Source organism: Staurois parvus, unplaced genomic scaffold, assembly GCF_062004578.1.
Source record: "Staurois parvus isolate SC_StPar_1 unplaced genomic scaffold, SC_StPar_1.0 ptg001590l, whole genome shotgun sequence".
NCBI lineage: Eukaryota > Metazoa > Chordata > Amphibia > Anura > Ranidae > Staurois > Staurois parvus.
This window is the reverse complement of record NW_028319386.1, coordinates 163,516-188,436: the sequence shown is the minus strand read 5'-3', so window position 1 is coordinate 188,436 and position 24,921 is coordinate 163,516. Positions and strand designations below refer to the sequence as shown.

Genomic DNA, 24,921 nt, shown 5'->3' with positions numbered 1-24,921 from the left:
AGTTGCACGTGGCGGCAACCGATCACACAAATTTGGAGCAATTAATGGTTACTACAGGCAACACTCCATTGTTCCTTATGTATAGCCACCCCCAGCAATCAGAACTGAGGGGGCACCACAGGCGATAATCGCTGTTTCTAAAGTCGCTCATGTGCGCCCAACCTAAAATGATCCTTTTATTTCTTTGATGTGTCCCGGTTTCCACCGACACAGAGATTATTATGCAACCTGATGATGGCACAGGGCCCTTTGTATGCATGGTAATGGTTTCCTTCCCTCATGTACATTCCTGGGATATCTCAGGTCCCCAGCACACTATCTTCCATCACTGAACACAGGAGGAGACCAGGAGGAGCACAGGACTCCTCCCTTTGTTTATAACACTCCAGGACCCGCCTATAGGTAGGACAAGTCCTCCTGTTTCCTAGCAACACTAAAGATAGGTGACGTCACCTCCCCATCCCGCTCTCCCTCCCAAAGTTCACGCCCACCTTTCTTAGAACCAATGGGTGAAAGCTAATCTGCATGTGGCCGGGAGAGGCAGAATCGGAAACATCAAGTCTGAGATAAATGTTCATTTTTAAACTATAAACAGATTTTCTGATTTCTATACAATGGAGGAGAGATGTCTCTTGTGTACAATAATGTGCTTTTACTTTAGCAGTCAGAAGATTCGCATCGCCATGAGTTGCGGGAACGGCGCGGACGGTGTCACCCTGGACCGGAAAAGACGTACCTTTAGTATTATAGCTCTTTTGCTATTTGTCTAGAAGGTTCCTGACTCTCAGGAGCCGCCAATGGAGAGTGAATGATAGATTAATGTTGTTAGTAAATTGTTTCAGAATTATTGAGAATCTTCTGTTTTCGTTTTCAGCTGTCATGTTCAGCCATGGAAGATTTTATTGTACGGACGGGAGGCTTCCGCTACTTTCTTTACACAGGAAGTGGCGAATAGCCTGTAGTTGCAAACTCTGACCACCTGAGGGCGCTCTCCGCCGTACTGGATACCGGCCTGTAGTTGCACACTCTGACCACCAGAGGGCGCTCTAAGCCATAGTGGAGATCCGCCTGTAGTTGCACACTTTAGCCACTGGAGGGCGCTCACCGTTGACTGAATACCGGCCTGTAGTTGCATACTCTGACCACCTGAGGGCACTATCCGCCGTAGTGGATACCGGCCTGTAGTTGCATACTCTGACCACATGAGGGCGCTCTAAAGCCATAGTAGAGATCCGCCTGTAGTTGCACACTTTAGCCACTGGAGGGCGCTCCCCGCCGTACGTAATACAGGCCTGTGGTTGTACACTCTGACCACCAGAGGGCGCTCCCGCCGTACTGAATACCCACCTGTAGCTGCACACTCTGACCACCAGAGGGCGCTCCTCGCCGTAAGGAATAACCGCCTGTAGTTGCACAGTCTGACCACCAGAGGGCGCTCCCCGCCGTACGGAATAACCGCCTGTAGTTGCACACTCTTACCACCAGAGGACGCTCTCTGGCCGTACTGGATACCTGCCTGTAGTTGCACACTCTGACCACCTAAGGGCGCTCTCCGCATGTAGTGGATACCCGTCTGTAGTTACATACTCTGGCTACCAGAGGGCGCTCCCCATTGGGTCTGTAGTTGCACACTCTGACCACCTGAGGGCGCTCTCCGCCGTAGTGGATGCTCGCCTGTAGTTGCATGCTCTGGCCACCATGGGGCGCTAAGACATAGCGGATACAGGCCTATAGTTGCACACTCTGGCCACCAGAGGGCGCATTCTGTCTTAGTGGATACCGGCCTGTAGTTGCACCCTCCATCCACCAGAGGGCGATCTCCCCTGTATTACTCCCGGCACAGGCAGCCATAGAGAGGAGCGCTGTGTACAATCTGTGCTCGGTGATGTGAGGGGGGGACCGCTGACTGTAGACCGACAATATACAGAGAGGAGGAGAGGGGGGGCCATCATGTCCAGCCTGCAGAGACCCGCTCCCCCCGCCCAAACCGTCACCCTAAGCCTGGAGCAGGTAAAAGGTGAGTGACCCCCACCATCCCCCCCGTACATCTATTTCCGGTGTCTCCTCCCCGGGCCGCGGCAGTACAGAGCTCCCATTGTATAATATACCTGTGTGTACTACCCCTCCCCATCTATGTATGTATACCACCCCTCCCCATCTATGTATGTATACCACCCATCCCTCCATCTATGTTTACATGTACTGGCCCTTGTTGTAGGTTTCTAGGACACAGTTGGCCCCTGCTCTAGGTGTCTATGTTGCTCGGACATAGGCAGCCCCCGCTGTGGGTTGCCAGGTGGCAGGATGTCCCCCCGCTGTGGGTTGCCAGGTGGCAGGACGTCCCCCCGCTGTGGATTTCCAGGTCACAGGACGTTCCCCGCTGTGGGTTGCTAGGTGGCAGGACGTCCCCCGCTGTGGGTTTCAAGGTTGGAGGATGTCCCCCCACTGTGGGTTGCCAGGTCGGAGGACGTCCCCCGCTGTGGGTTGCCAGGTCGGAGGACGTCCCCCGCTGTGGGTTGCCAGGTCGCAGGACGTCCCCCCGCTGTGGGTTGCCAGGTCGCAGGACGTCCCCCGCTGAGGGTTGCCAGGTCGCAGGACGTCCCCCCGCTGTGGGTTGCCAGGTCGCAGGACGTCCCCCCGCTGTGGGTTGCCAGGTCGCAGGACGTCCCCCCGCTGTGGGTTGCCAGGTCGCAGGACGTCCCCCCGCTGTGGGTTGCCAGGTCGCAGGACGTCCCCCCCGCTGTGGGTTGCCAGGTCGCAGGACGTCCCCCCCCGCTGTGGGTTGCCAGGTCGCAGAACGTCCCCCCCGCTGTGGGTTGCCAGGTCGCAGGACGTCCCCCCCGCTGTGGGTTGCCAGGTCGCAGGACGTCCCCCCCGCTGTGGGTTGCCAGGTCGCAGGACGTCCCCCCCGCTGTGGGTTGCCAGGTCGCAGGACGTCCCCCCCGCTGTGGGTTGCCAGGTCGCAGGACGTCCCCCCCGCTGTGGGTTGCCAGGTCGCAGGACGTCCCCCCCGCTGTGGGTTGCCAGGTCGCAGGATGTCCCCCCCCGCTGTGGGTTGCCAGGTCACAGGACGGCCCCCTGCTGTGGGTTGCCAGGTCGCAGGAGATGCTTGCTTCCTAGCAACCAAGGACCAGGCCTACCACTGAAAACCTATCATGAAACAAGAATGTACGGACATGGAATAATCCTGCCTAGATGGGTATACACACGATTGAGGTCACATGACTACTAGGATGCCCCCTGGGCAGGCTTTGTGGGTGGTCACACCTCAGGTTAGACATGTCGGTTACCCCGGGTCCCACAGAATACCTTTCCTTCCTTCCATTATCACAGACACAATGCTGGGCAGATCCGTCCATATAAAGGGTGACTCTTCTTCTCTTTCAGAGGCGTTGGGGGAAGTGCTCGACGCTCTGCAGTCCCCCACAGGCAGCGCACGCTTGGAGGAGGCCAGAGAGAACTCTGGGAATGACCTGGGGAAAGTTCTGCAGCTTCTGCTCCCGGCCGCCGTCCAGATCCAGCAGGAAGTCCTCCAGAACTACGGCTTCAGCCCGGATGGAGAGGGTGAGCCTGGCTATTGGGGGAGGGGCTACGAACCTAAACTTTGTACCATGTCACATGATGAGGTCATGGATCAGATTTCCTGCTACCCTTCACTTTCCTATTTATGATGTCTGATCAGCCGGTGGTGTCATCACTAGGTCTCTGTGCTTCTCTATGAAATGTAGGCAGATCATGGCTAGTGGGAAGGGCTGGCAGGGTGCTGTACACAGCTTCCTGAAAACATCACAGCACCCTTTCTCAGTACTCCTTTGGGGAATGACATTAGAGACCCTTCCTCTCACTTCCTGTTGTGTTTTCAGGACAGGATGTGAAGGAATATCTCCTCTGGGCGGAGATAGCAGCTGTCCGGGGGGGTCAGTGATGTAGTCGGGGGACTAGATAGAAGGACCCTGAGCTGGGGGTGGGAGGGTATAAAAAAAAAAAAAGTGTTACATTGGAGGGATTTCCTCTCACTTCCTGTTGTATTTTCGGGACAGGAAGTGAAGGAAAATCTCCTCTGGGCGGAGATAGCAGCTTTCGGGGAGGGGGGGGGAGTTGGTGATGTAGCCGGGGGGCTAAGTATAAGGACCCTGAGCTGGGGGTGGGAGGGTGAATAAATGTGAGCTTCTACTTGAAGCTGAACTCTAGGTAGATACAGGTGATGGAAAGAAAAAAAAAGTGTTACATTGGAGAGATTTCCTCTCGCTTCTTGTTGTTTTCAGGACAGGAAGTGAAATAAAATCTCCCCAATAGGGCACATACAGAAAACAAAAAACTAATTCCTCATTCTTGTGGCTGGGGAGGGTAAAAATAGGTGGTTGAGCCACCTCCTGTAACCCTTTTGCTGCCACTGATGTCTGTAGTACACTGGTGGCAGCCGAGGGTTTCACACGCACTCCTGGCAGCTGCAGCCTGTGTAAATCTGACAAGCCGGCTGTCATTTGGAAGCCATCCGTTGGCTGTTACCTCAGTAACTGGACGATCTGCACTCCATCCATTGTAGAACCTCGGATGTCTCCTTTAAAGAGAACCTGTCACCAGAAATATCATCACATAGAGAACGACTTGTCCCCGTGATGAAAAAGTGACATCCAAGCACTTCAAGCCCCCCCCCCCCCAAAAAAATTTTTGAATCCCTCCATGTCCACAAACACATACAAACGTAAATGCACTCATCGGGAGCACCTACACACGAGTTGCAGTACACACGTTGCGTCACCACACACGCAGGGGTGAGAACGATCGTTCTCGGCCCGTCAGTCGCAGTTACGTCTGAGCTGATGACCTGTAGGGGGCTTCTGAAGCGTCACCTATGGAAAACATGGGGTCCCGAAGTCTGTCGCCGTTTCCCGGGCGCGCGCTATTTTAAGGTTTGGCACGTTTGGTATTTATTTACTCGGCACAACCTCATCTTTTATCATTTACCCAAAACATTCAGGTCGTTTATTTACAGCGCATCCAGAAAGTATTCCCAGAGCTTCACTTTCCCACATTGATTCCAGATTGGATTAACCACTTCCCGTCCGGTCCATGTACATAAACGGCCGGACAGGAGCAGTGCAGGAGCGGGTTGTCGTTCATAAACAGGCTGTGCGCGCTCCCTGGGAGCGCGGCACCACGATCCGATCGCTGTGCAGGACTTCTGTGTGAGGTCCCGATCATATGATCACTGATTGGCCAATCGGTGATCACATGAATAGTAGTAAGCAAGATGTCACTTACTGACATCATTGCTTATTACGTGTGAAATCTGTGAATGATCACAGAGATCACATGATACAGAGCTATTCACAACATCCTTGTACCATGTGACAAGCTGTGACCAATCACAGCTCGCACAGTATTTCTCAATGGCTGCAAGGATGCAGCCAGAGAGGAGAAATTATTGTTTTTACTGCCTTTATGGGTGTAAAAGCAATCGGTGTAAAAAAAGAAAAAAAAAATCTTCACCCCCCCAAAAGTAGTGCAGTGACACTGTACTGCTAGGGGGATGGTATGTTAAAAAAAAAAAAAAAGAAAAACATAATATAAAAATGTAAAAAAACATTTTGAAAAATTATAATTTTTGGTTATAAACTAATTTTGGTTTTTTTTTTTTTACTAAAATGATAACTGAATAAATTTTGGCCAAGATTTATGAAGAAAGATTATTTGCAAAAAACACTTTTTTTAAAAAATTTTTGGACTTTTTCATTTATATAGCAAAAAATAAAAATCCCAGCGGTGAATAAATACCACCAAAATAAAGTGTTATCTGTCTTAAAAAAAATGCTAAAAAATTCATATGGGTACAGTGTCGCATGACCGCGCAATTGTCATTCAAAGTGTGATAGCGCTGAAAGCTAAAAATTGGCCTGGACGGGAAGGGGGTGAAAGTGTCCGGACTGGAAGGGGGGAAAGTGTCCGGACTGGAAGGGGGTGAAAGTGTCCGGACTGGAAGGGGTGAAAGTGTCCGGACTGGAAGGGGATGAAAGTGTCCGGACTGGAAGGGGGTGAAAGCGTCCGGACTGGAAGGGGGTGAAAGCGTCCGGACTGGAAGGGGGTGAAAGTGTCCGGACTGGAAGGGGTGAAAGTGTCCGGACTGGAAGGGGATGAAAGTGTCCGGACTGGAAGGGGGTGAAAGCGTCCGGACTGGAAGGGGGTGAAAGTGTCCGGACTGGAAGGGGGTGAAAGTGTCCGGACTGGAAGGGGGTGAAAGCGTCCGGACTGGAAGGGGGTGAAAGCGTCCGGACTGGAAGGGGGTGAAAGCGTCCGGACTGGAAGGGGGTGAAAGCGTCCGGACAGGAAGGGGGTGAAAGCGTCCGGACAGGAAGGGGGTGAAAGCGTCCGGACAGGAAGGGGGTGAAAGTGTCCGGACAGGAAGGGGGTGAAAGTGTCCGGACAGGAAGGGGGTGAAAGCGTCCGGACTGGAAGGGGGTGAAAGCGTCCGGACTGGAAGGGGGTGAAAGCGTCCGGACAGGAAGGGGGTGAAAGCGTCCGGACAGGAAGGGGGTGAAAGTGTCCGGACAGGAAGGGGGTGAAAGTGTCCGGACAGGAAGGGGGTGAAAGTGTCCGGACTGGAAGGGGATGAAAGTGTCCGGACAGGAAGGGGGTGAAAGCGTCCGGACAGGAAGGGGGTGAAAGCGTCCGGACAGGAAGGGGGTGAAAGCGTTCGGACAGGAAGGGGGTGAAAGCGTTCGGACAGGAAGGGGGGGAAAGTGTCCGGACTGGAAGGGGGGGAAAGTGTCCGGACTGGAAGGGGGTGAAAGTGTCCGGACTGGAAGGGGGTGAAAGTGTCCGGACTGGAAGGGGGTGAAAGTGTCCGGACTGGAAGGGGGTGAAAGCGTCCGGACTGGAAGGGGGGGGAAAGCGTCCGGACAGGAAGGGGGTGAAAGTGTCCGGACTGGAAGGGGGGGAAAGCGTCCGGACTGGAAGTGGTTAAATTCGTTTTTTTTCCCTCAACATTCTACAAACAATACCCCATAATGACAACATGAAAGAAGTTTGTTTTGAAATCTTTGCAATTTATTAAAAATAACTAAAACCCCCCCCCCATGTACATAAGTATTCCCAGCCTTTGCTCAATCCTTTGTTGAAGCCCCTTTAGCCCCCATTCCAGCCTCGAGTCGTTTGGAGTTTGATGCTACAAGCCTGGACACCTATTTTTGGGCGATTTCTCCCATTCTTCTTTGCTGGACCTCTCCAGCTCCATCAGGTTGGATGGGGGGCGTCGGTGCACAGCCATTCTCAGATCTCTCCAGAGATGTTCAATTGGGTTCAAGTCTGGGCTCTGGCTGGGCCACTCCAGGACATTCCCAGAGTTGGCCCGTAGCCACTCCTTTGTGATGTGGGCTGTGTGCTTAGGGTCCTTGTCCTGTTGAAAGATGAACCGTCACCCCAGTCTAAGGTCCAGAGCGCTCTGGAACAGGTTTTCATCAAGGATGTCTCTGTACATTACTGCATTCATCTTTCCTTCGATCCTGACTAGTCTCCCAGTTCCACCGCATGATACTGCCACCACCATGCTTCACTGTAGGGATGGTATTGGCCAGGTGGTGAGCAGTGCCTGGTTTCCTCCAGACATGACGCTTGGCATTCAGGCCAAAGAGTTCAATCTTTGTTTCATCAGACCAGAGAGTTTTGTTTCTCGTGGTCTGAGAGTCCTTCAGGTGCCTTTTGGCAAACTCCAGGCGGGCTGCCATTTGCCATTTACTGAGGAATGGCTTTCGTCTGACCACTCTACCATACAGGCCTGATTGGTGGAGTGCTGCAGAGATGGTTGTTCTTCTGGAAGGTTCTCCCCTCTCCACAGAGAAACGCTGGAGCTCTTTCAGAGTAACCATTGGGTACTCTGTTTCCTCCCTGGCTAAGGCCCTGCTCCCTCGATCGCTCATTTTGACCGGGTGGCCCGCTCTAGGAAGATTCCTGGTGGTTCCAAACCTCTTCCATTTACGGACGGTGGAGGCCACTGTGCTCATTGGGACCTTCAATGCTGCAGAAATGTTTCTGTACCCTTCCCCAGATCTGTGCCTTCATACAATCCCGTCTCAGAGGTGTATGGACAATTCCTTGGACTTCATGGCTTGGTTGGTGCTCTGACATGCACTGTTACCTGTGGGACCTTCCATAGACAGGTGTATGCCTTTCCTCATCATGTCCAATCCACTGAATGTCCCACAGGTGGACTCCAACCCACTGAATGTCCCACAGGTGGACTCCAACCCGCTGAATGTCCCACAGGTGGACTCCAACCCGCTGAATGTCCCACAGGTGGACTCCAACCCGCTGAATGTCCCACAGGTGGACTCCAACCCGCTGAATGTCCCACAGGTGGACTCCAACCCGCTGAATGTCCCACAGGTGGACTCCAACCCGCTGAATGTCCCACAGGTGGACTCCAACCCGCTGAATGTCCCACAGGTGGACTCCAACCCGCTGAATGTCCCACAGGTGGACTCCAACCCGCTGAATGTCCCACAGGTGGACTCCAACCCGCTGAATGTCCCACAGGTGGACTCCAACCCGCTGAATGTCCCACAGGTGGACTCCAACCCGCTGAATGTCCCACAGGTGGACTCCAACCCGCTGAATGTCCCACAGGTGGACTCCAACCCGCTGAATGTCCCACAGGTGGACTCAACTGAATGTCCCACAGGTGGACTCAACTGAATGTCCCACAGGTGGGCTCAACTGAATGTCCCACAGGTGGGCTCAACTGAATGTCCCACAGGTGGGCTCAACTGAATGTCCCACAGGTGGGCTCAACTGAATGTCCCACAGGTGGGCTCAACTGAATGTCCCACAGGTGGGCTCAACTGAATGTCCCACAGGTGGGCTCAACTGAATGTCCCACAGGTGGGCTCAACTGAATGTCCCACAGGTGGGCTCAACTGAATGTCCCACAGGTGGGCTCAACTGAATGTCCCACAGGTGGGCTCAACTGAATGTCCCACAGGTGGACTCCAATCCACTGAATGTCCCACAGGCGGACTCCAATCCACTGAATGTCCCACAGGCGGACTCCAATCCACTGAATGTCCCACAGGCGGACTCCAATCCACTGAATGTCCCACAGGTGGACTCCAATCCACTGAATGTCCCACGGGTGGACTCCAATCCACTGAATGTCCCACAGGTGGACTCCAATCCACTGAATGTCCCACAGGTGGACAATCAAGTTGTGGAAACATCTCAAGGATGATCGGTGGGAACAGGATGCACCAGAGCTCAATTTTGAGTGTCATGGCAAAGGCTGTGAATACTTATGTACACGTGTGGGTTTTTTTTTCTGTTTTTTATTTTTAATAAATTGCGAAGATTTCAAAACAAATTTCTTTCACGTTGTCATTATGGGGTATTGTTTGTAGAATGTTGAGGAAAAATGAATTGAATCCATTTTGGAATAAGGCTGTAACATAACAAAATGTAGCAAAAGTGAAGTTCTGGGAAGACTTTCTGGATGCACTGTATGTGCCCTAAAATTAAAAATGAAGCATTTTTACGAACATTTTGCGTTTTCACAAGCCGCCGTGCTAATATGGTATGACATAAAAAAGGTGGAACTGCCACTATTTTATTCTCCGTGGTCTCGGCTTTCAGAAAATATGTTTGGGGGGGTTTTAATTAATCTTCAATCCTAAATTTTTTTTTTTAACCTGTGTTTAAAGACGGCACTGGCAGTGAGAGGGTTAAGCGTCATGGCGGTCTGGCTGTACTCAAGTCTTTTTATGTCTCTCCTCTCCTAGGTGTCCTCCGATTCGCCCGTCTGGTAAAATCATTTGAGGCGCAGGACCCCGAGATCGCAGCCATGTCCAACAAACTGAAGTCCTTCTTCCTGCCCCCCTTACCTCTCCCCCCACATGCCGGGCTCCCTATGCCCTCCTCCTGAAACATTCCCCTCCCCCTTCCGTCAGCGGACATCTTCATCCCGCCACGGCCCGGTTCCCATCCTCTTCATCACAGGCCGGACGTTGTGTTACATTCACAATAAATGTCTTCTCATTTTCTAGTCATCACTGGTGGAGTTTACTTGTCTCTTGTAAGTGGCATGGAAATCCAGAGGGCATTCTAACCAATGACAACAGAGGCCCTCACCCCCGACCCTGGCCTCCCCTTCCGTCTTGCACAGGTGTATCGGCTCCTCCCCTTCCTTCTTACACAGGTGTACTGGCTCCTCCCCGTCTGTCTTGCACAGGTGTACCGGCTCCTCCCCGTCCGTCTTGCACAGGTGTACCGGCTCCTCCCCGTCCGTCTTGCACAGGTGTACCGGCTCCTCCCCGTCCGTCTTGCACAGGTGTACCGGCTCCTCCCCGTCCGTCTTGCACAGGTGTACCGGCTCCTCCCCGTCCGTCTTGCACAGGTGTACCGGCTCCTCCCCGTCCGTCTTGCACAGGTGTACTGGCTCCTCCCCGTCCGTCTTGCACAGGTGTACCGGCTCCTCCCCGTCCGTCTTGCACAGGTGTACCGGCTCCTCCCCGTCCGTCTTGCACAGGTGTACCGGCTCCTCCCCGTCCGTCTTGCACAGGTGTACCGGCTCCTCCCCTTCTGTCTTGCACAGGTGTACCGGCTCCTCCCCTTCTGTCTTGCACAGGTTTACCGGCTCCTCCCCTTCTGTCTTGCACAGGTGTACCGGCTCCTCCCCTTCTGTCTTGCTTAGGTGTACCGGCTCCTCCCCTTCTGTCTTGCACAGGTGTACCGGCTCCTCCCCTCCCGTCTTGCACAGGTGTACCGGCTCCTCCCCTTTCATCTTGCACAGTTGTGCTGGCTCCTCCCCTTTCATCTTGCACAGTTGTGCCGGCTCCTCTCCTGGACTAAGATGGCTTACTCTGATTTCACTGCACACTGTGAGTTTCTCACAATGTGCATTAGAAGCTGCAGCAAGTCAGCGCCGGCCTCATTTTCTAGCTGGAGGACATCTATAATCATCTAGCTCTTTCCTTCCCAGCCTGGCTGTCCCTGGCTCCGCCCCTTTTCTTAATTGGATTATAGTTCTTTCAGTCAGAGGCTCAGCATCACATGTGGGCGTTACCTATGCAAATTAAGTCTAAGAACACACACTACTCCACACCCACCCATCAAGACATTTTGTTATTTGCATAAGTCCACCCAAGAGCCTGCCCACTACTTGCATCAGAACTCAGGGCTCCTGAGAGGAGTACTGAGGCAGGGCATTGTGATGTTTTCAGGAAGTTATGTACAACACTTTGCTAGCCCCTCCCACCAGCCATGATCTGCCCACATTGCATAGGGAAGCACAGAGACCCAGTGATAACATCACTGAAAGATGGTTTGTAATTAAACAGAAACGTTTTAATTAGCATGTTGATAAGGAGGGGGAGGGAGTAACCAGCGGAGACAAATTATCAGCGGATTAACTTCAGCTTTAAGACTTTTATTTGCTCATCTCATACATTGGTTGCTGGACCAGTGTTCCCTCCAGTGGTCATTGGGGAATGGGATCACCTTTCCCTGATTATAGACTGCTTTTTTTTTTTTTTTCTTTCAACTTTTTCGTGATGATCCTGCCAGTAACACATTTTCTGTTCTAGGGTGACCACGCTCACTCATCATTTGTATTTATGGAGAAGCAGCTTTGTCACCCTAGGGCAGGATGTGTGCTAGGACAACGGGACACCTCTCTATCTCTATAGTGTTGAATGTGGGGGGTGATTCACTTTATCTGGTCTTCACGGACCCTGCATTCACTATATCTGCTCTCCCCGGACCCCGCATTCACTATATCCGCTCTCCCCGGACCCCGCATTCACTATATCTGCTCTCCCCGGACTCTGCATTCACTATATCCGCTCTCCCCGGACCCCGCATTCACTATATCCGCTCTCCCCGGACCCCGCATTCACTATATCTGCTCTCCCCGGACTCTGCATTCACTATATCCGCTCTCCCAGGACCCTGCATTCACTATATCCGCTCTCCCAGGACCCCGCATTCACTATATCTGGTCTCCCCGGACCCTGCATTCACTATATCTGCTCTCCCCGGACCCTGCATTCACTATATCCGCTCTCCCCGGACCCCGCATTCACTATATCCGCTCTCCCCGGACCCCGCATTCACTATATCCGCTCTCCCCGGACTCTGCATTCACTATATCCGCTCTCCCCGGACCCTGCATTCACTATATCTGCTCTCCCCGGACTCTGCATTCACTATATCCGCTCTCCCAGGACCCTGCATTCACTATATCCGCTCTCCCAGGACCCCGCATTCACTATATCTGGTCTCCCCGGACCCTGCATTCACTATATCTGCTCTCCCCGGACCCCGCATTCACTATATCCGCTCTCCCCGGACCCCGCATTCACTATATCCGCTCTCCCTGGACCCCGCATTCACTATATCCGCTCTCCCCGGACCCCGCATTCACTATATCCGCTCTCCCCGGACCCCGCATTCACTATATCCGCTCTCCCTGGACCCCGCATTCACTATATCCGCTCTCCCCGGACCCCGCATTCACTATATCCGCTCTCCCCGGACCCCGCATTCACTATATCCGCTCTCCCCGGACCCCGCATTCACTATATCCGCTCTCCCCGGACCCCGCATTCACTATATCCGCTCTCCCCGGACCCCGCATTCACTATATCCGCTCTCCCCGGACCCCGCATTCACTATATCCGCTCTCCCCGGACCCCGCATTCACTATATCAGCTCTCCCCGGACCCCGCATTCACTATATCAGCTCTCCCCGGACCCCGCATTCACTATATCCGCTCTCCCCCCGGACCCCGCATTCACTATACCGCTCTCCCCGGACCCCGCATTCACTATATCCGCTCTCCCCGGACCCCGCATTCACTATATCCGCTCTCCCCGGACCCCGCATTCACTATATCCGCTCTCCCCGGACCCTGCAATTCCTTTTCATTAGCATATAGGCACTAGTAATGTAATTTATTCATTAGTAAAACACAGTCAGTGTTTTTCTTTTTCATTATACTAGTGTATACTTTTTTAAAAAAAAAAAACGCTAGACTACAGAGCCTGTCCACCTGCATAGCCGAAGGACGGCTACAGCGCGGTTGTGTAATCCTGGGACGACGTCCATGGACATCATTCCAGAATGCGCCCCCCGCGACGCCTATGATCGCTGTGTCCTACAGACACAGCTGATCACGGGGTACGGAAAACAGCCAATCACGGTGGCCTTTTACCATGTGATCAGCTATGTCCAGTGACACAGCGATCACCGGGTAAATGCAGTTGCCGGTTATGCTGTCACAGCGCGAGGAAAGTACTGCCGAGAACCGGCAATTGTCAGCGAAGGGATCAGTGCCCACCTGTGCCACCCACCTGTGTCCTACAGTGCCACCCACCTGTGCCTAGCAGTGCTGCCCATCAGTGCCGCCTATCAGTGCTGCCCATCCGTGCCACTTCATCAGTGCTGCCTATCCGTGCCACCTCATCAGTGCTGCCTATCCGTGCCACCTCAGTGCCCATCAGTGCTGCCCATCAGTTCTGCCTATCAGTGCCGCCTATCAATGCCTCCTATCAGTGCTGCCTATCCGTGCCACCTCAGTGCCCATCAGTGCTGCCCATCAGTTCTGCCTATCAGTGCCGCCTATCAATGCCTCCTATCAGTGCTGCTATCCGTGCCACCTCATCAGTGCTGCCTAAACGTGCCTATCAGTGCTCATCAGTACTGTTTATCAGTGCAGCCTCATCAATGCACATCAGTGATGGAGAAAAATTACCTGTTTGCAAAATTTTATAATAGATACAAAGAAAAACTTTATTTCTTATAATTTTTTTGCTTTTTTTCTGTTTATAGCGCAAAAAATAAAACCCCCAGCAGCGATTAAATACCACCAAAAGAAAGCTCTATTTGTGTGAAAAAAATTGTAAACATTTCATACGGGTACAGTGTTGCATGACCGCGCAATTGTCATTCAAAGTGCAACACCTCTGAAAGTTGGAAATTGGCCTGGGCAGGAGGGGAGTAGAAGTGCTCGGTATGGAAGTGGTTAAACGGTGAAAATCCTCATTCTTATGTATATAGATGGTTTTTTTAATTAGATTTTAATATTTGCAAAGTCTCCAGTGTAGGATCAGCAATCTACTTTACCTAGAGATCTGTCGATATTATAAGCAAGTGACAAGCTAAAACAAGGCAAACCAAACCACTAAAAAACATTGAGAAACAACTAGAAGTCCTACAAAACCTACAGCGTTCTTTTGTACTGTGCAATGTACTCAGCAGGGGGCAGCGTTGCTCCCTCTGTTAAAGTAAGCACTCCTATTGGACGCTTTTCAGGTGTGACCTACAAGGGAGCTACCGTTTTGGCAACCTTTACTTGCCGTATTTATTAAAGCTCTACTCCAGGATTATTTCAACCCAGGAACAAAAATGTAATGTTGCAGCATACTGGTCTTTAGACTTGGTTGTCATTTTTGAGCCTTTTTTAACCACTTGCTGTCCGGGGAAATTTTTAAATTTTTCACACACGTTAAAATCGCCATTTTTTTTTTTGTTTGCTAGAAAATGACATAGAACCCCCCAAAAACATTTATTTTCTGAAAGCAGAGGCCAAATGGAGAATAAAATGGTGTCTGTTGCAATTTTTTTTTATGTCGCATAATATTTGCTTAGCCATTTATCAAATGCAAATTTTCAGGAAAAGATACACGTACGTGAATTTTAGTGCACCCAAACGCAATATAATAACCAAATGTATTGATAAAATATAAATGATGATGTTGCGTCGAGTAAAGGGATATCAAACATGACAAGATTTTAAAATGCGCACGCCGGAGGAATGGCATCCAGCTACGGTATCCAAAATTGCCTATGGGTGAAGCTTCAAAGCCTTCACAGGTTATCAGTTCAGTGAATGATGGGCTAACAAGCCCCCTATGAGATCGCTTTACGCAGTGACAGGTCCCTTTTTAGAGATACAAGGGGTCCATTAGACCCCTGATTTCTCCCCTGCCCTCCAAAGCAGCTAACCAAGCACAGATTGTACTTGGTTAGCTGCAACAGCCTTTACAGGTTATCAGTTTTAGAGTTAATCATAAATTATGGACTAACAAGCCCCCTTGTGATAGCTTTGGGCAGTGAAAGGTCCCTTTATGGAAACATCAGTGGTCTATTAGACCCCTGATGTCTCCCCTGCCCTCTGAAGCAGCTAACCATCCACAGATTGTGCTTGGTTAGCTGCAACGGCCTTTACAGGTTATCAGTTTTAGAGATAATCGTAAATTATAAACTAACAAGCCCCCTTGTGATAGCTTTTGAGCAGTGAAAGGTCCCTTTACGGAAACATCAGTGGTATATTAGACCCCTGATGTCTCCCCTGCCCTCATGAGCAGCTAACCAAGCACAGATTGCACTTGGTAAGCTGCTTTGCTGTTTGTAACAGCCTTTACAGGTTATCAGTTTTAGAGGAAATCATGAATGATGGGCTAATAAGCCCCCTTGTGATAGCTTTGGAATGGACAGTGACAGGTCCCTTTATGGAGACATCAGAGGTCTATTAGACCCCTGATGTCTCCCCTGCCCTCTGAAGCAGCTAACCATCCACAGATTGTGCTTGGTTAGCTGCAACAGCCTTTACAGGTTATCAGTTTTAGAGTTAATCGTAAATTATAAACTAACAAGCCTCCTTGTGATAGCTTTTGAGCAGTGAAAGGTCCCTTTACGGAAACATCAGTGGTGTATTAGACCCCTGATGTCTCCCCTGCCCTCCGAAGCAGCTAACCATCCACAGATTGTGCTTGGTTAGCTGCAACAGCCTTTACAGGTTATCAGTTTTAGAGTTAATCATGAATTATGGACTAACAAGCCCCCTTGTGATAGCTTTGGTCAGTGAAATGTCCCTTTATGGAAACATCAGGGGTCTATTAGACCCCTGATTTCTCCCCTGCCCTCCGAAGCAGCTAATCAAGCATAGGTTAGCTTCTTCCCTGGCTGTAATAGCCTTTACAGGGTATCCGTTTTAGAGTTAATCGTGAATGATGGGCTAACAAGCCCCCTTGTGATAGCTTTGGTCAGTGAAATGTCCCTTTATGGAAACATCAGGGGTCTATTAGACCCCTGATTTCTCCCCTGCCCTCCGAAGCAGCTAATCAAGCATAGGTTAGCTTCTTCCCTGGCTGTAATAGCCTTTACAGGGTATCCGTTTTAGAGTTAATCGTGAATGATGGGCTAACGAGCCCCACTGTGATAGCTTTGAGCAGTGACCGGTCTCTTTTTTTTTTTTTTTTTGGAGACACCAGGAGTTTAATAGACCCCTGATGCATCCACTGCCCTTCAAAGCAGCTAATTAAGCACAGGTTGTGCTTGGTTAGCTGCTTCCCTGGCTACAACAGTCAGGGAATTACAGCTCTGGAACCATCATCACTTTTGGGTTCATTGGTCACAGAGTAGATCATGGAACAAATGTTCTTCTATCTCCTCTGTGGGAAGCTGTCCTGGGGTCCCAGAGTATTATTACAGGTACTTCTATAGTGCCATCAATTTACGCAGTTCTGTACATATATTGTACATTCCCATCAGTCCCTGACCCTCAAGGAGCTTACAAACTAATGTCCCTAACTCCCATTCATACATGCACATACTGGGGCCAATTTAGACAGGAGCCAATTAACCTACCAGCATGTCTTTGGAATGTGGGAGGAAACCCTCACAAGCAGGGAGAACATGCAAACTCCAGGCAGGTAGTGCCATGGTTGGAATTCGTACCCTAGTGCTGCTAGGTGGAAGTACTAACCACTGAGCTGCCCAGGAAAGTTCAGGAACCACTGAAGGTGGTGACGGAAAGGGAGGTCTTTCCCAGCACTGTACAAGTGATCAGGCGGCTGTAAAGTTGCCCAGGATCACTTTTACACGACAGCCAATCTCCGGCTGAAAAAAAAAAACAGTACCGGGATTATGGCTGGAGCTGCAGCCATGATCCTGGTGTTACCACTTTCCACCATGGATGTTTTAATAGATTGTAAGCTCCAAGGATCAGAGCCCTCCTAACCCTCTTGTATTGAACTTTATCGTTTCTGTATTGTCTCCCATTATATTGTAAAGTGCTGAGCAAACTGTTGGCGCAATATAAATCCTGTATAATAATAATAATACGTAGGTTGGACTGGAAATGGTTAATACGTGTCTTTTGTTTATGGCTGGTATTTAGCCCATTTTTTATCCTCAGTTCCGGTTCTGCAGCAAAACATAGTAGCTTGACGTCATCATGTACTATTTTCATACTTAACAAGTACGGGTTCAATGGGCACAATGATATTGGAAATAAGGTGCTCCAGTATTTGCATAGACTATTGTGCTGCATTCATTTCCATATGATGAGAAGATAATCCGAGCTGAGTGACCGATAACGGAAAAAAATAAAATGATGCAATGTGACGATCGTCTGCAGTGTTATCTGATGTGTGAGCTCAGTCACAGCTAGGTATAGCAGAGGCATCTGTCACCAGGAACATCACATGTTAGAAAACATTCCCCCCTTAAAAAGAAAAATAGAAAAAAAAAGAAAAAAATAAAACATTCCCAATTCCTGTTCTGGTGACCACCCAAAGTTTGGGACTTTCTTTTACTCTCTGACATCAGTAAACAGGACAAATAGAGTAGGTGAATCTCCCTAAATGGGGCACAAACTACAATAAAAACCTGATCCCTCTCCAGTGTACAGCACTCCACCAACTCTGCACATGTGGTTCAGTACAGCCTACCAGATCCAGTATTTGGAGGGCTCTTGGTGGGGATAGAAACCAGGTGCCTCCTTGAAACGCCCATCTGAGCTGGGCCTTGTGGACCGCAGCACGGCACACCCACGTTTTATGAAAAGCATTATTTTATTATGTGACTAGCTGTGCACCCTGGTGTGAAAAGACAAGAGTGGCCTCCATTCTTATCCAAGTTGAGCTGAAGCAAAACAGATGTTTGGCAATGCCCTTGATACTTATCTGCAGCTTTACTGCAGATCTGTCGCCTCTATTCCCGAAGATCAGCAGGCATGGTGGCATATGTCATTCCATAAATTGCAAGGTTCTGCTGTTACCTATCATCCCAAAAGACGTGTGTTCGAGACTCATCAACCATCTGCTGTTGATTTAATTAGCTACGTGCGCAGCCGGCCATCTCCCTTCTATTTACGCTGGATCCATTCCCCCAGGCTTGTGTTCCTAGTGCCAGGTCCTTCCTTTTTTTGTATTTCCAAGAAGATTCCTAGAGTACCCCTAGTGCTTCCTAGAGAAGAAGATCGCTTGTCTACTCCCCATGCTTCCTTGCGTCCTTGGCTTTCTGAGAAGATTTGTAGTGTACAAACTTTCAGCGAAGAAGCTTGCTAGTGTACCCCCAATGATTCCCCATGTTTCTAGCTTCCTAAGAAGATTCCTAGTGTACCCCCAGTGCTTCCTAGTAAAGAAGATTCCTAATGTTCCTCCAGTACTTCCTAGTGTCCCTGACTTCCGAAGAAGATTCCTAGCGTACCTCCAGTGCTTCCTAGTGAAGAATAGTCTTAGTCTACCCCCAGTACTTCCTAGCAAAGAAGATTCATAGTGTACCCCCAGTGCTTCCTAGTAAAGAAGATTCCTAATGTTCCTTCAGTACTTCCTAGTGTCCCTGACGTCCGAAGAAGATTCCTAGCGTACCTCCAGTGCTTCCTAGTGAAGAATAGTCTTAGTCTACCCCCAGTACTTCCTAGCAAAGAAGATTCATAGTGTACCCCCAGTGCTTCCTTGCAAAGAATATTCAGAGGGTACCCCCAGTGCTTCCTGGCAAAGATGATTTCTAGTGTACCCCCAGTGCTTCCTAGTAAAGAAAATTCCTAGTGTACCCCCAGTGCTTCCTGGTAAAGACGATTTCTAGAGTACCCTCAGTGCTTCCTAGTAAAGAAGATTCCTAGTGTACCCCCAGTGCTTCCTAGTAAAGAAGATTTCTAGAGTACCCTCAGTGCTTCCTGGTAAAGAAGATTCCTAGTGTACCCCCAGTGCTTCCTGGTAAAGAAGATTTCTAGAGTACCCCCAGTGCTTCCTGGTAAAGAAGATTCCTAGTGTACCCCCAGTGCTTCCTGGTAAAGAAGATTTCTAGAGTACCCCCACTGCTTCCTAGTAAAGAAGATTTCTAGTGTACCCATAGTGCTTCCTGGTAAAGAAGATTCCTAGTGTACCCACAGTACTTCCTGGTAAAGAGGATTCCTAGTGTACCCCCAGTGCTTCCTAGTAAAGAAGATTTCTAGTGTACCCCCAGTGCTTCCTAGTGAAGAAGATTCTTAGTCTACCCCCAGTGCTTCCTAATGTCTCTGGCTTCCTGAGAAGACTCCTGGTGTACCTCCAGTGCTTTCTAGCAGAAAAAAATGATTGCAAGTGTATCCTCTGCTTCCTTGTGTCCCTGGCTTCCCAAGAAGATTCCTAGTATACCCCCAGTGCTTCCTATCAAAGAAGATTCCTAATGAACCTTCAGTACTTCCTTTTCTCCCAGACTTGCAAAGAAGATTCCCAGTGTACCCCCAGTGCTTCCGAGTGAAGAATATTCTTAGTCTGCCCCGAGTACTTTCTAGTGTCTCTGGCTATCTCCAATGCTTCCTAGTGAAGAATATTCCTAGTGTACCCCCAGTGCTTCCTGTTGAAGAATATTCCTAGTCTTCTCCTAGTGCTGCCTTGTGTCCCTGGCTTCCTAAAAAATAAGATTCCCAATATACCCCCAATGCATAGTGATGAAGATTCCTACTCTACCCTCAGTGCTTCCTTGAGTCCTTGGCTTCCTGAGAAAACTCATAGTGTTTCCTAGCAAAGAAGGTTCCTAATGTACCTCCTAATATGCTTCTTTGTGTCCCTGGCCTTCTGAGAAGATTTCTGGTATACCCCTAGTGCTTCCTGGAATAGAAGATTCCTAGTCCACTCCCAATTCTTTCTAACAAAGAAGATTCCTATGGTACTCCCAGTGCTTCCTTGTGTTCCTGGTTTCCTGAGAAGATTCCTGGTGTACCCCTAGTTCTTATGACAAAGTAGTTTCCTAGCTTTCCCCCAGTGTTTCCTTGTGAAGAAGATTCCTAGTGTACCCCCAGTGGCTCTGAGATTCTTAGTGATATCCCCTTGTTCCTAGTGACTGGTTGCAAGTGTCTTCCAGTATGTTTTCTGCACTTCCAGCGTTCCCAGTGTCTTCCAGCCAGTGACTTGAAGCCTGTATGTATGTACCTGTTGTGTTCTTTGAGCATTCCAGTGTCCTTGTGCCTCTGGTTCCCTTGTTGGCTTTCAGCATTCCTGCACCTCTGCGATCTCCTGTGAGTTTCATCCTGCCTTTCATTAGCAGCACCTGCTCCAGTATCTCCCAGTGTATTCCTAGTTTGTTTCATGCTTTGTCTCCCCATGCACTTCTGCCTCTTCCTAGTGGTCTACCTGCTACCAGTCCGTAGTTCCCAGTAGCTACCTGCTTGGGGGAATCCGAGAACTGCAACCAATCTCCACCTTCATGAGCTCTGGAGAAGTCCAGGTAATTCCTTAGACTCTGTGCCTTGGTCTTTCCAACTTCCCTCACCTTCGCTGCACATGTGGGCATGTTGTGTTCTGCCCAGAATGTACAAATAAATATTCTTCTTGTGTACCCCAACTGTATCCTGTGTACTAGACGTGTGTTTCTTTATGATTCGTTTTTCGGGAGAAAGTGTGATTTTCGGAGATTCGGATGTATCTGAATTTCCGAATGGATATAGTAATGAATGTAAAAAATAAAGTTATAACAAATGTATAGTTTCTTTCAAATTCATTGTGAAATGCTGGTTGATAAGGAGCAGGCGCCCACCGCGTCCTTAACAATCATGACTCATCTGCTGTCAGCGTGGAATCAGAATGGAAACAAAAGAGGAGCTGACAGTGTGGGAGCCCTTTGACTCTGGTATGGACTTTAAGAGGAGCATACCAAAATTAAAAAAAAAAGGGGGAACCCCATGCCAAAATGAGAAAAAATGGTGTGGGGGGGCCCCCAAAATACATACCAGAGTCTCATCCAAGTGTACAGTCCAGGAGGCCAGGAAAGGGGGAGACGAGCATGTTCCTCCCCCCCCCCCCCCTCGAACCGTACCAGGCCACATGCCCTCAACGGGGGAGCTTTTGGGGGGCTCCCCCTCCCACCCCAAAGCACCTTGTTCCCATGTTGATGAGGACAAGGGTTTCCTCCTCACGACCCTGGCCTGTAGTTGTGGGAGTGCGGGGGGTAAAATATAAAAACATATCTCCCTATGTAAATTCAGCATCAGTCATGATGAATGCAGACCTGCTCAAAAAAACCCGAACACGACTGGTTCCATGAAGAGACACTAGCCGGATTACACCTACTTTGCCGGTAAGTAAACATGGGGGAAAGGGGTCATCCAGTGATGTCACCGGGTGACCACTCCTCCATGACGTCACTCGAAGACCCCCCCCCATTCATAACATCATCAGGGGCGTGAACCTAAACGAATGCCAAAGATACGATGTGAATTCCAAAAACAAATCGGGTCAACATAATGAATATGGCAAAACAAAATTCTTCAACTAACAAATGCATCCAAAACAGAATGAAAATTTGTGTCGTGCACAGGTCTACTGTGTACCTGAATTCCCTAGAAACCCTGTGCACTACTGTGTTCCTCAAACATATAGTCACCCTGGTGTTCCTCTAAGCTCAGCACCTCACTAGTGTAAGGTGTACTTCGGTGCACCAGCCTCCCTGTGAGCCTTGCACCCCAGTGCTGTAAGTGTCTCTTATTAGTATCCCTACCTGCATGTAAGACCAGCACCTCAGTGCTGCCCTATACTGCTTCCATGCCATGCTTTCCCAGATCCTTGTTTCTGTGCTTCCCTGCACCACGTCCACTGTAGCCTTCACAGGTGTACTCTCCGGTACACTGCCATCCAGTGTGTAGGCTCCATGGAGGGTTCGTGATCCCCAACATTTGCCATTTGTGATATCCCTCATTTGTTCCTCTGTCTTCATTAGCCTTTAAACCTTTCTTAGTTTTCTACCAGATTTTGATCTGCTCTGAATTTTATCAGGTTAATCATGACTGGTGTACACTGCTGACGCTCACCCACCAGCATAGCATGGAAGAAGTGACGAAGACAGCTATGCAATAAGTTTGTTCCTGTAGATTAAAATGAGACGAAGGTTTCCCGTTTCTGTATGCTTTCACTTTATTACAAAATTCACATCCTGCCCAGCTTTTTTTTTGAATGACGAGATTTAAACCACTGGAAGTCCTCTTCACACGACTGTGCTTGTTTTGCAATAGGAAACAGAAGACATCCATCCACAGCAAAGAATTGATCAAAAAGTCAACAAACCAATCACAATATGTTAGTGTTAAATTCTAGTGTATTTTGAAAATTGTTTTGTCCTGAAATATAATTTTTTTTTAAAAAAAACAGCGTTTGCTGCAAAACTAACCTTAAATCTGTAGCTGTACCCTGAAGTTATTCCTTTCTACCGCTAGAGGTCCCCTTCTTCCAGGTTGAATTTTGGTCAGCATTATTCATTCCACTTCTAATGGGCCCAGGCTTTCGTGGACCTGCCATGTGGGGCAGATCATCACACCATCCTGAGCTCACAGGAAAAAATGGCTGTTAAAGTGCCTTCGGCAGGTGGTGTGGGCGCACCTGAAGCATGGGGGCTATGTGACAGGTGGTCTTCAGGGCTCCTGAAGGTGGAGATAGGCTGTAGATCCTAGGGGTCCCAATTTACTTTGCTCCAAACTGTTACCAGGTTATGGCCATCAGGATCGTCCCACCAAGGAGATAACAGGAACAAAATGGCTATGGTGTGGAAACTGTACACTAAGCAGTAGGAAGAATAGTCAGGTCAAGAAAGTGGCAAGCAAGAGAGTCGTCACTTCCATGCAGGGGTCTGGGCAGGTGGCAGTCAAGAGAGTAGCCAGGTCTATACGGGGGTCTTGGTAGGTGGCAAATGAAAGTATTCTCAGGTTGAGGCAGGGGTTTTGGTAGGTGGCAAATGAGAGTAGTCAGGACCAGGCAGGGGTACTGTTCGGTGGCAAATGAGAAAGTAGCCAAGTCCATGCAGAGGTCTTGAAAAGGGACAAATGAGAGAATAGTCAGGTCCATTCAGAGGTCTTGGGAGGTGGTAAAAGAGAGAGTAGTCAGGTTCAGGCAGGGCTATTGTTAGGTGGCAAACAAGAAAGTAGTCAAGCCCATGCAGGGGTCTTGAAAGGGGGCAAATGAGAGAGTAGTCAGGTTCTTGCAGAGGTCTTGATAGGTGACAAACAAAAGAGTAATCAAGTCCATGCAAAGGTCTTGGTAGGTGGCAAACAAAAGAGTAGTCAGGCCTATGTAGGCGTCTTGGTAGGTGCAAATGAGAGCGTAGTCAGGTCCATGCAGAGATCTTGGTAGGTGGCAAATGAGAGAGCTGTCAAGTCCATGCAGGGGCTTTGGCAGGTGGCAAAAGAGAGATTCGCCAGGTCCAGGCAGGGGTACTGCTAGGTTGCAAATGAGAGAGGAGCCAAGTCCATGCAGGGGTCTTGAAAGGGAGTAAATGAGAGAGTAGTTAGGTTCATGCAGAGGTCTTGATAGATGGCAAATGAAAGAGTAGTCAAGTCCATGCAGAGGTCTTGAAAGGTGCCAAACAAGAGAGTTGTCAGGTCCATACAGAGGTCTTGGTAGGAGGCAAACAAGTAGTTAGGCCCATGCAGGGGTCTTGATAGGTGGCAAATGAAAGAATAGTCAGATCCATGCAGGAATCTTGGCAGGTGGCAATTGAGAGAGTTGTCAGTTCTATGCAGGGGTCTTGGTAGGTGCAAATGAGGGAGTAGTCAGGTCCAGGCAGGGATCTTGGTAGGTGGCAAATGAGAGAGTTTTCAGGTCCATGCAGGGGTCTTAGCAGGTAGCATATGAGAGAGTTGTCAGGTCTATGGAGGGGTATTGAAAGGGGGAAAATGAGAATGTAGTCAGGTCCATGCCGAAGTCTTGGTAGGTGGCAAATACGAGTGTAGTCAGGTCCAGGCAGAGATCTTGGTAGGTGGAAAACAAAAGAGTAGTCACGTCCAGGCAGGGGTCTTGGTAGGTGGCAAACAAAAAAGTAGTCAAGTCCATGCAAGGTCCATGAAGGGCACAATTGAGAGAGTAGTCTGCCTATTCAGAGGTCTTGGTAGGTGGCAAACAAAAGCATAGTCAGGCCAATGAAGGTCTCTTGGTAGGTGACAAATGAAAGAGTAGTCAGGTCCATGCAGGGATCTTGGCAGGTGGCAAACGAAAGAGTTGTCAGCTCCATGCAGGATTTTTGCTAGGTGCAGATGAGAGAGTAGTTAAGTCCATGCAAGGATCTTGGTAAGTGGCAAATGAGAAAGTTGTCGAGTCCATGCAGGAGCTTTGGCAGGTGGCGAATGAGAGAGTAGTTAGGTCCAGGTAGGGGTCTTGGCAGGTGGCAAACAAGTTGTCGAATCCATGCAGGAGCTTTGGCAGGTGGCAAATGAAAGATTAGTTGGGTCCATGCAGGGGTCTTGGCAGGTGGCAAATGAAAGATTAGTCAGGTCCATGCAGGGGTCTTGGCAGGTGGCAAACAAGAGCATTGTCAGGTCCATGCAGGGGTCTTGGTAGATGGCAAACGAGAGAGTTGTTAGGTCCAGCAGGGGTCTTGGTAGGTGGCAAATGAGAGAGTTGTCGGGTCCATGCAGGGGCTTTGGCAGGTGGCAAATGAGAGAGTAGCTAGGTCCAGACAAGGGTCTTGACAGGTTGCAAACAAAAGAGTTGTCAAGTCCATGCAGGGGTCTATGTAGGTACAAATGAGAGAGTAGTCAGGCCCATGCAGATGGGAAAACCATTTCATCCCTTCTGCTGGGGCTGGTTGGCTACACTGGAGTTGGATTTAAAAGCAATATAAAGGTGTTTTTTTTTTTTTTAATAAATTACCTGCTCTGTATGATGGTCTTGCACAGAGCAGCC

The 24,921-nt window shown here is 49.5% G+C and overlaps 1 protein-coding gene and 1 non-coding gene across 2 annotated transcripts; both read left to right on the top strand.

Moving 5' to 3' along the window:
• The first annotated feature begins 739 nt into the window (after nucleotides 1–739).
• Nucleotides 740–796, top strand: LOC149435170 (U7 small nuclear RNA). Its single transcript, XR_016308538.1, has one exon. It is a non-coding gene; the product is annotated as a U7 small nuclear RNA (small nuclear RNA).
• Nucleotides 797–1,829: 1,033 nt separating this feature from the next.
• On the top strand, nucleotides 1,830–10,034 carry CUNH12orf57 (chromosome unknown C12orf57 homolog). Its single transcript, XM_089662933.1, has 3 exons — nucleotides 1,830–2,017; nucleotides 3,388–3,564; nucleotides 9,768–10,034. Exons 1-3 carry the CDS (start codon nucleotides 1,951–1,953, stop codon nucleotides 9,908–9,910), a joined length of 387 nt encoding a protein of 128 aa, XP_089519059.1. The 5' UTR covers nucleotides 1,830–1,950; the 3' UTR covers nucleotides 9,911–10,034.
• The last annotated feature ends 14,887 nt before the right edge of the window (nucleotides 10,035–24,921 follow it).

Coding starts and splice junctions, on each gene's coding strand:
- CUNH12orf57 (XM_089662933.1), top strand. CDS start 1,951: ATGTCCAGCCTGCAGAGACCCGCTCCCCCCGCCCAAACCGTCACCCTA. Junction 2,018..3,387: donor AAGCCTGGAGCAGGTAAAAG/GTGAGTGACCCC, acceptor CTTCTCTTTCAG/AGGCGTTGGGGGAAGTGCTC. Junction 3,565..9,767: donor CTTCAGCCCGGATGGAGAGG/GTGAGCCTGGCT, acceptor CTCCTCTCCTAG/GTGTCCTCCGATTCGCCCGT.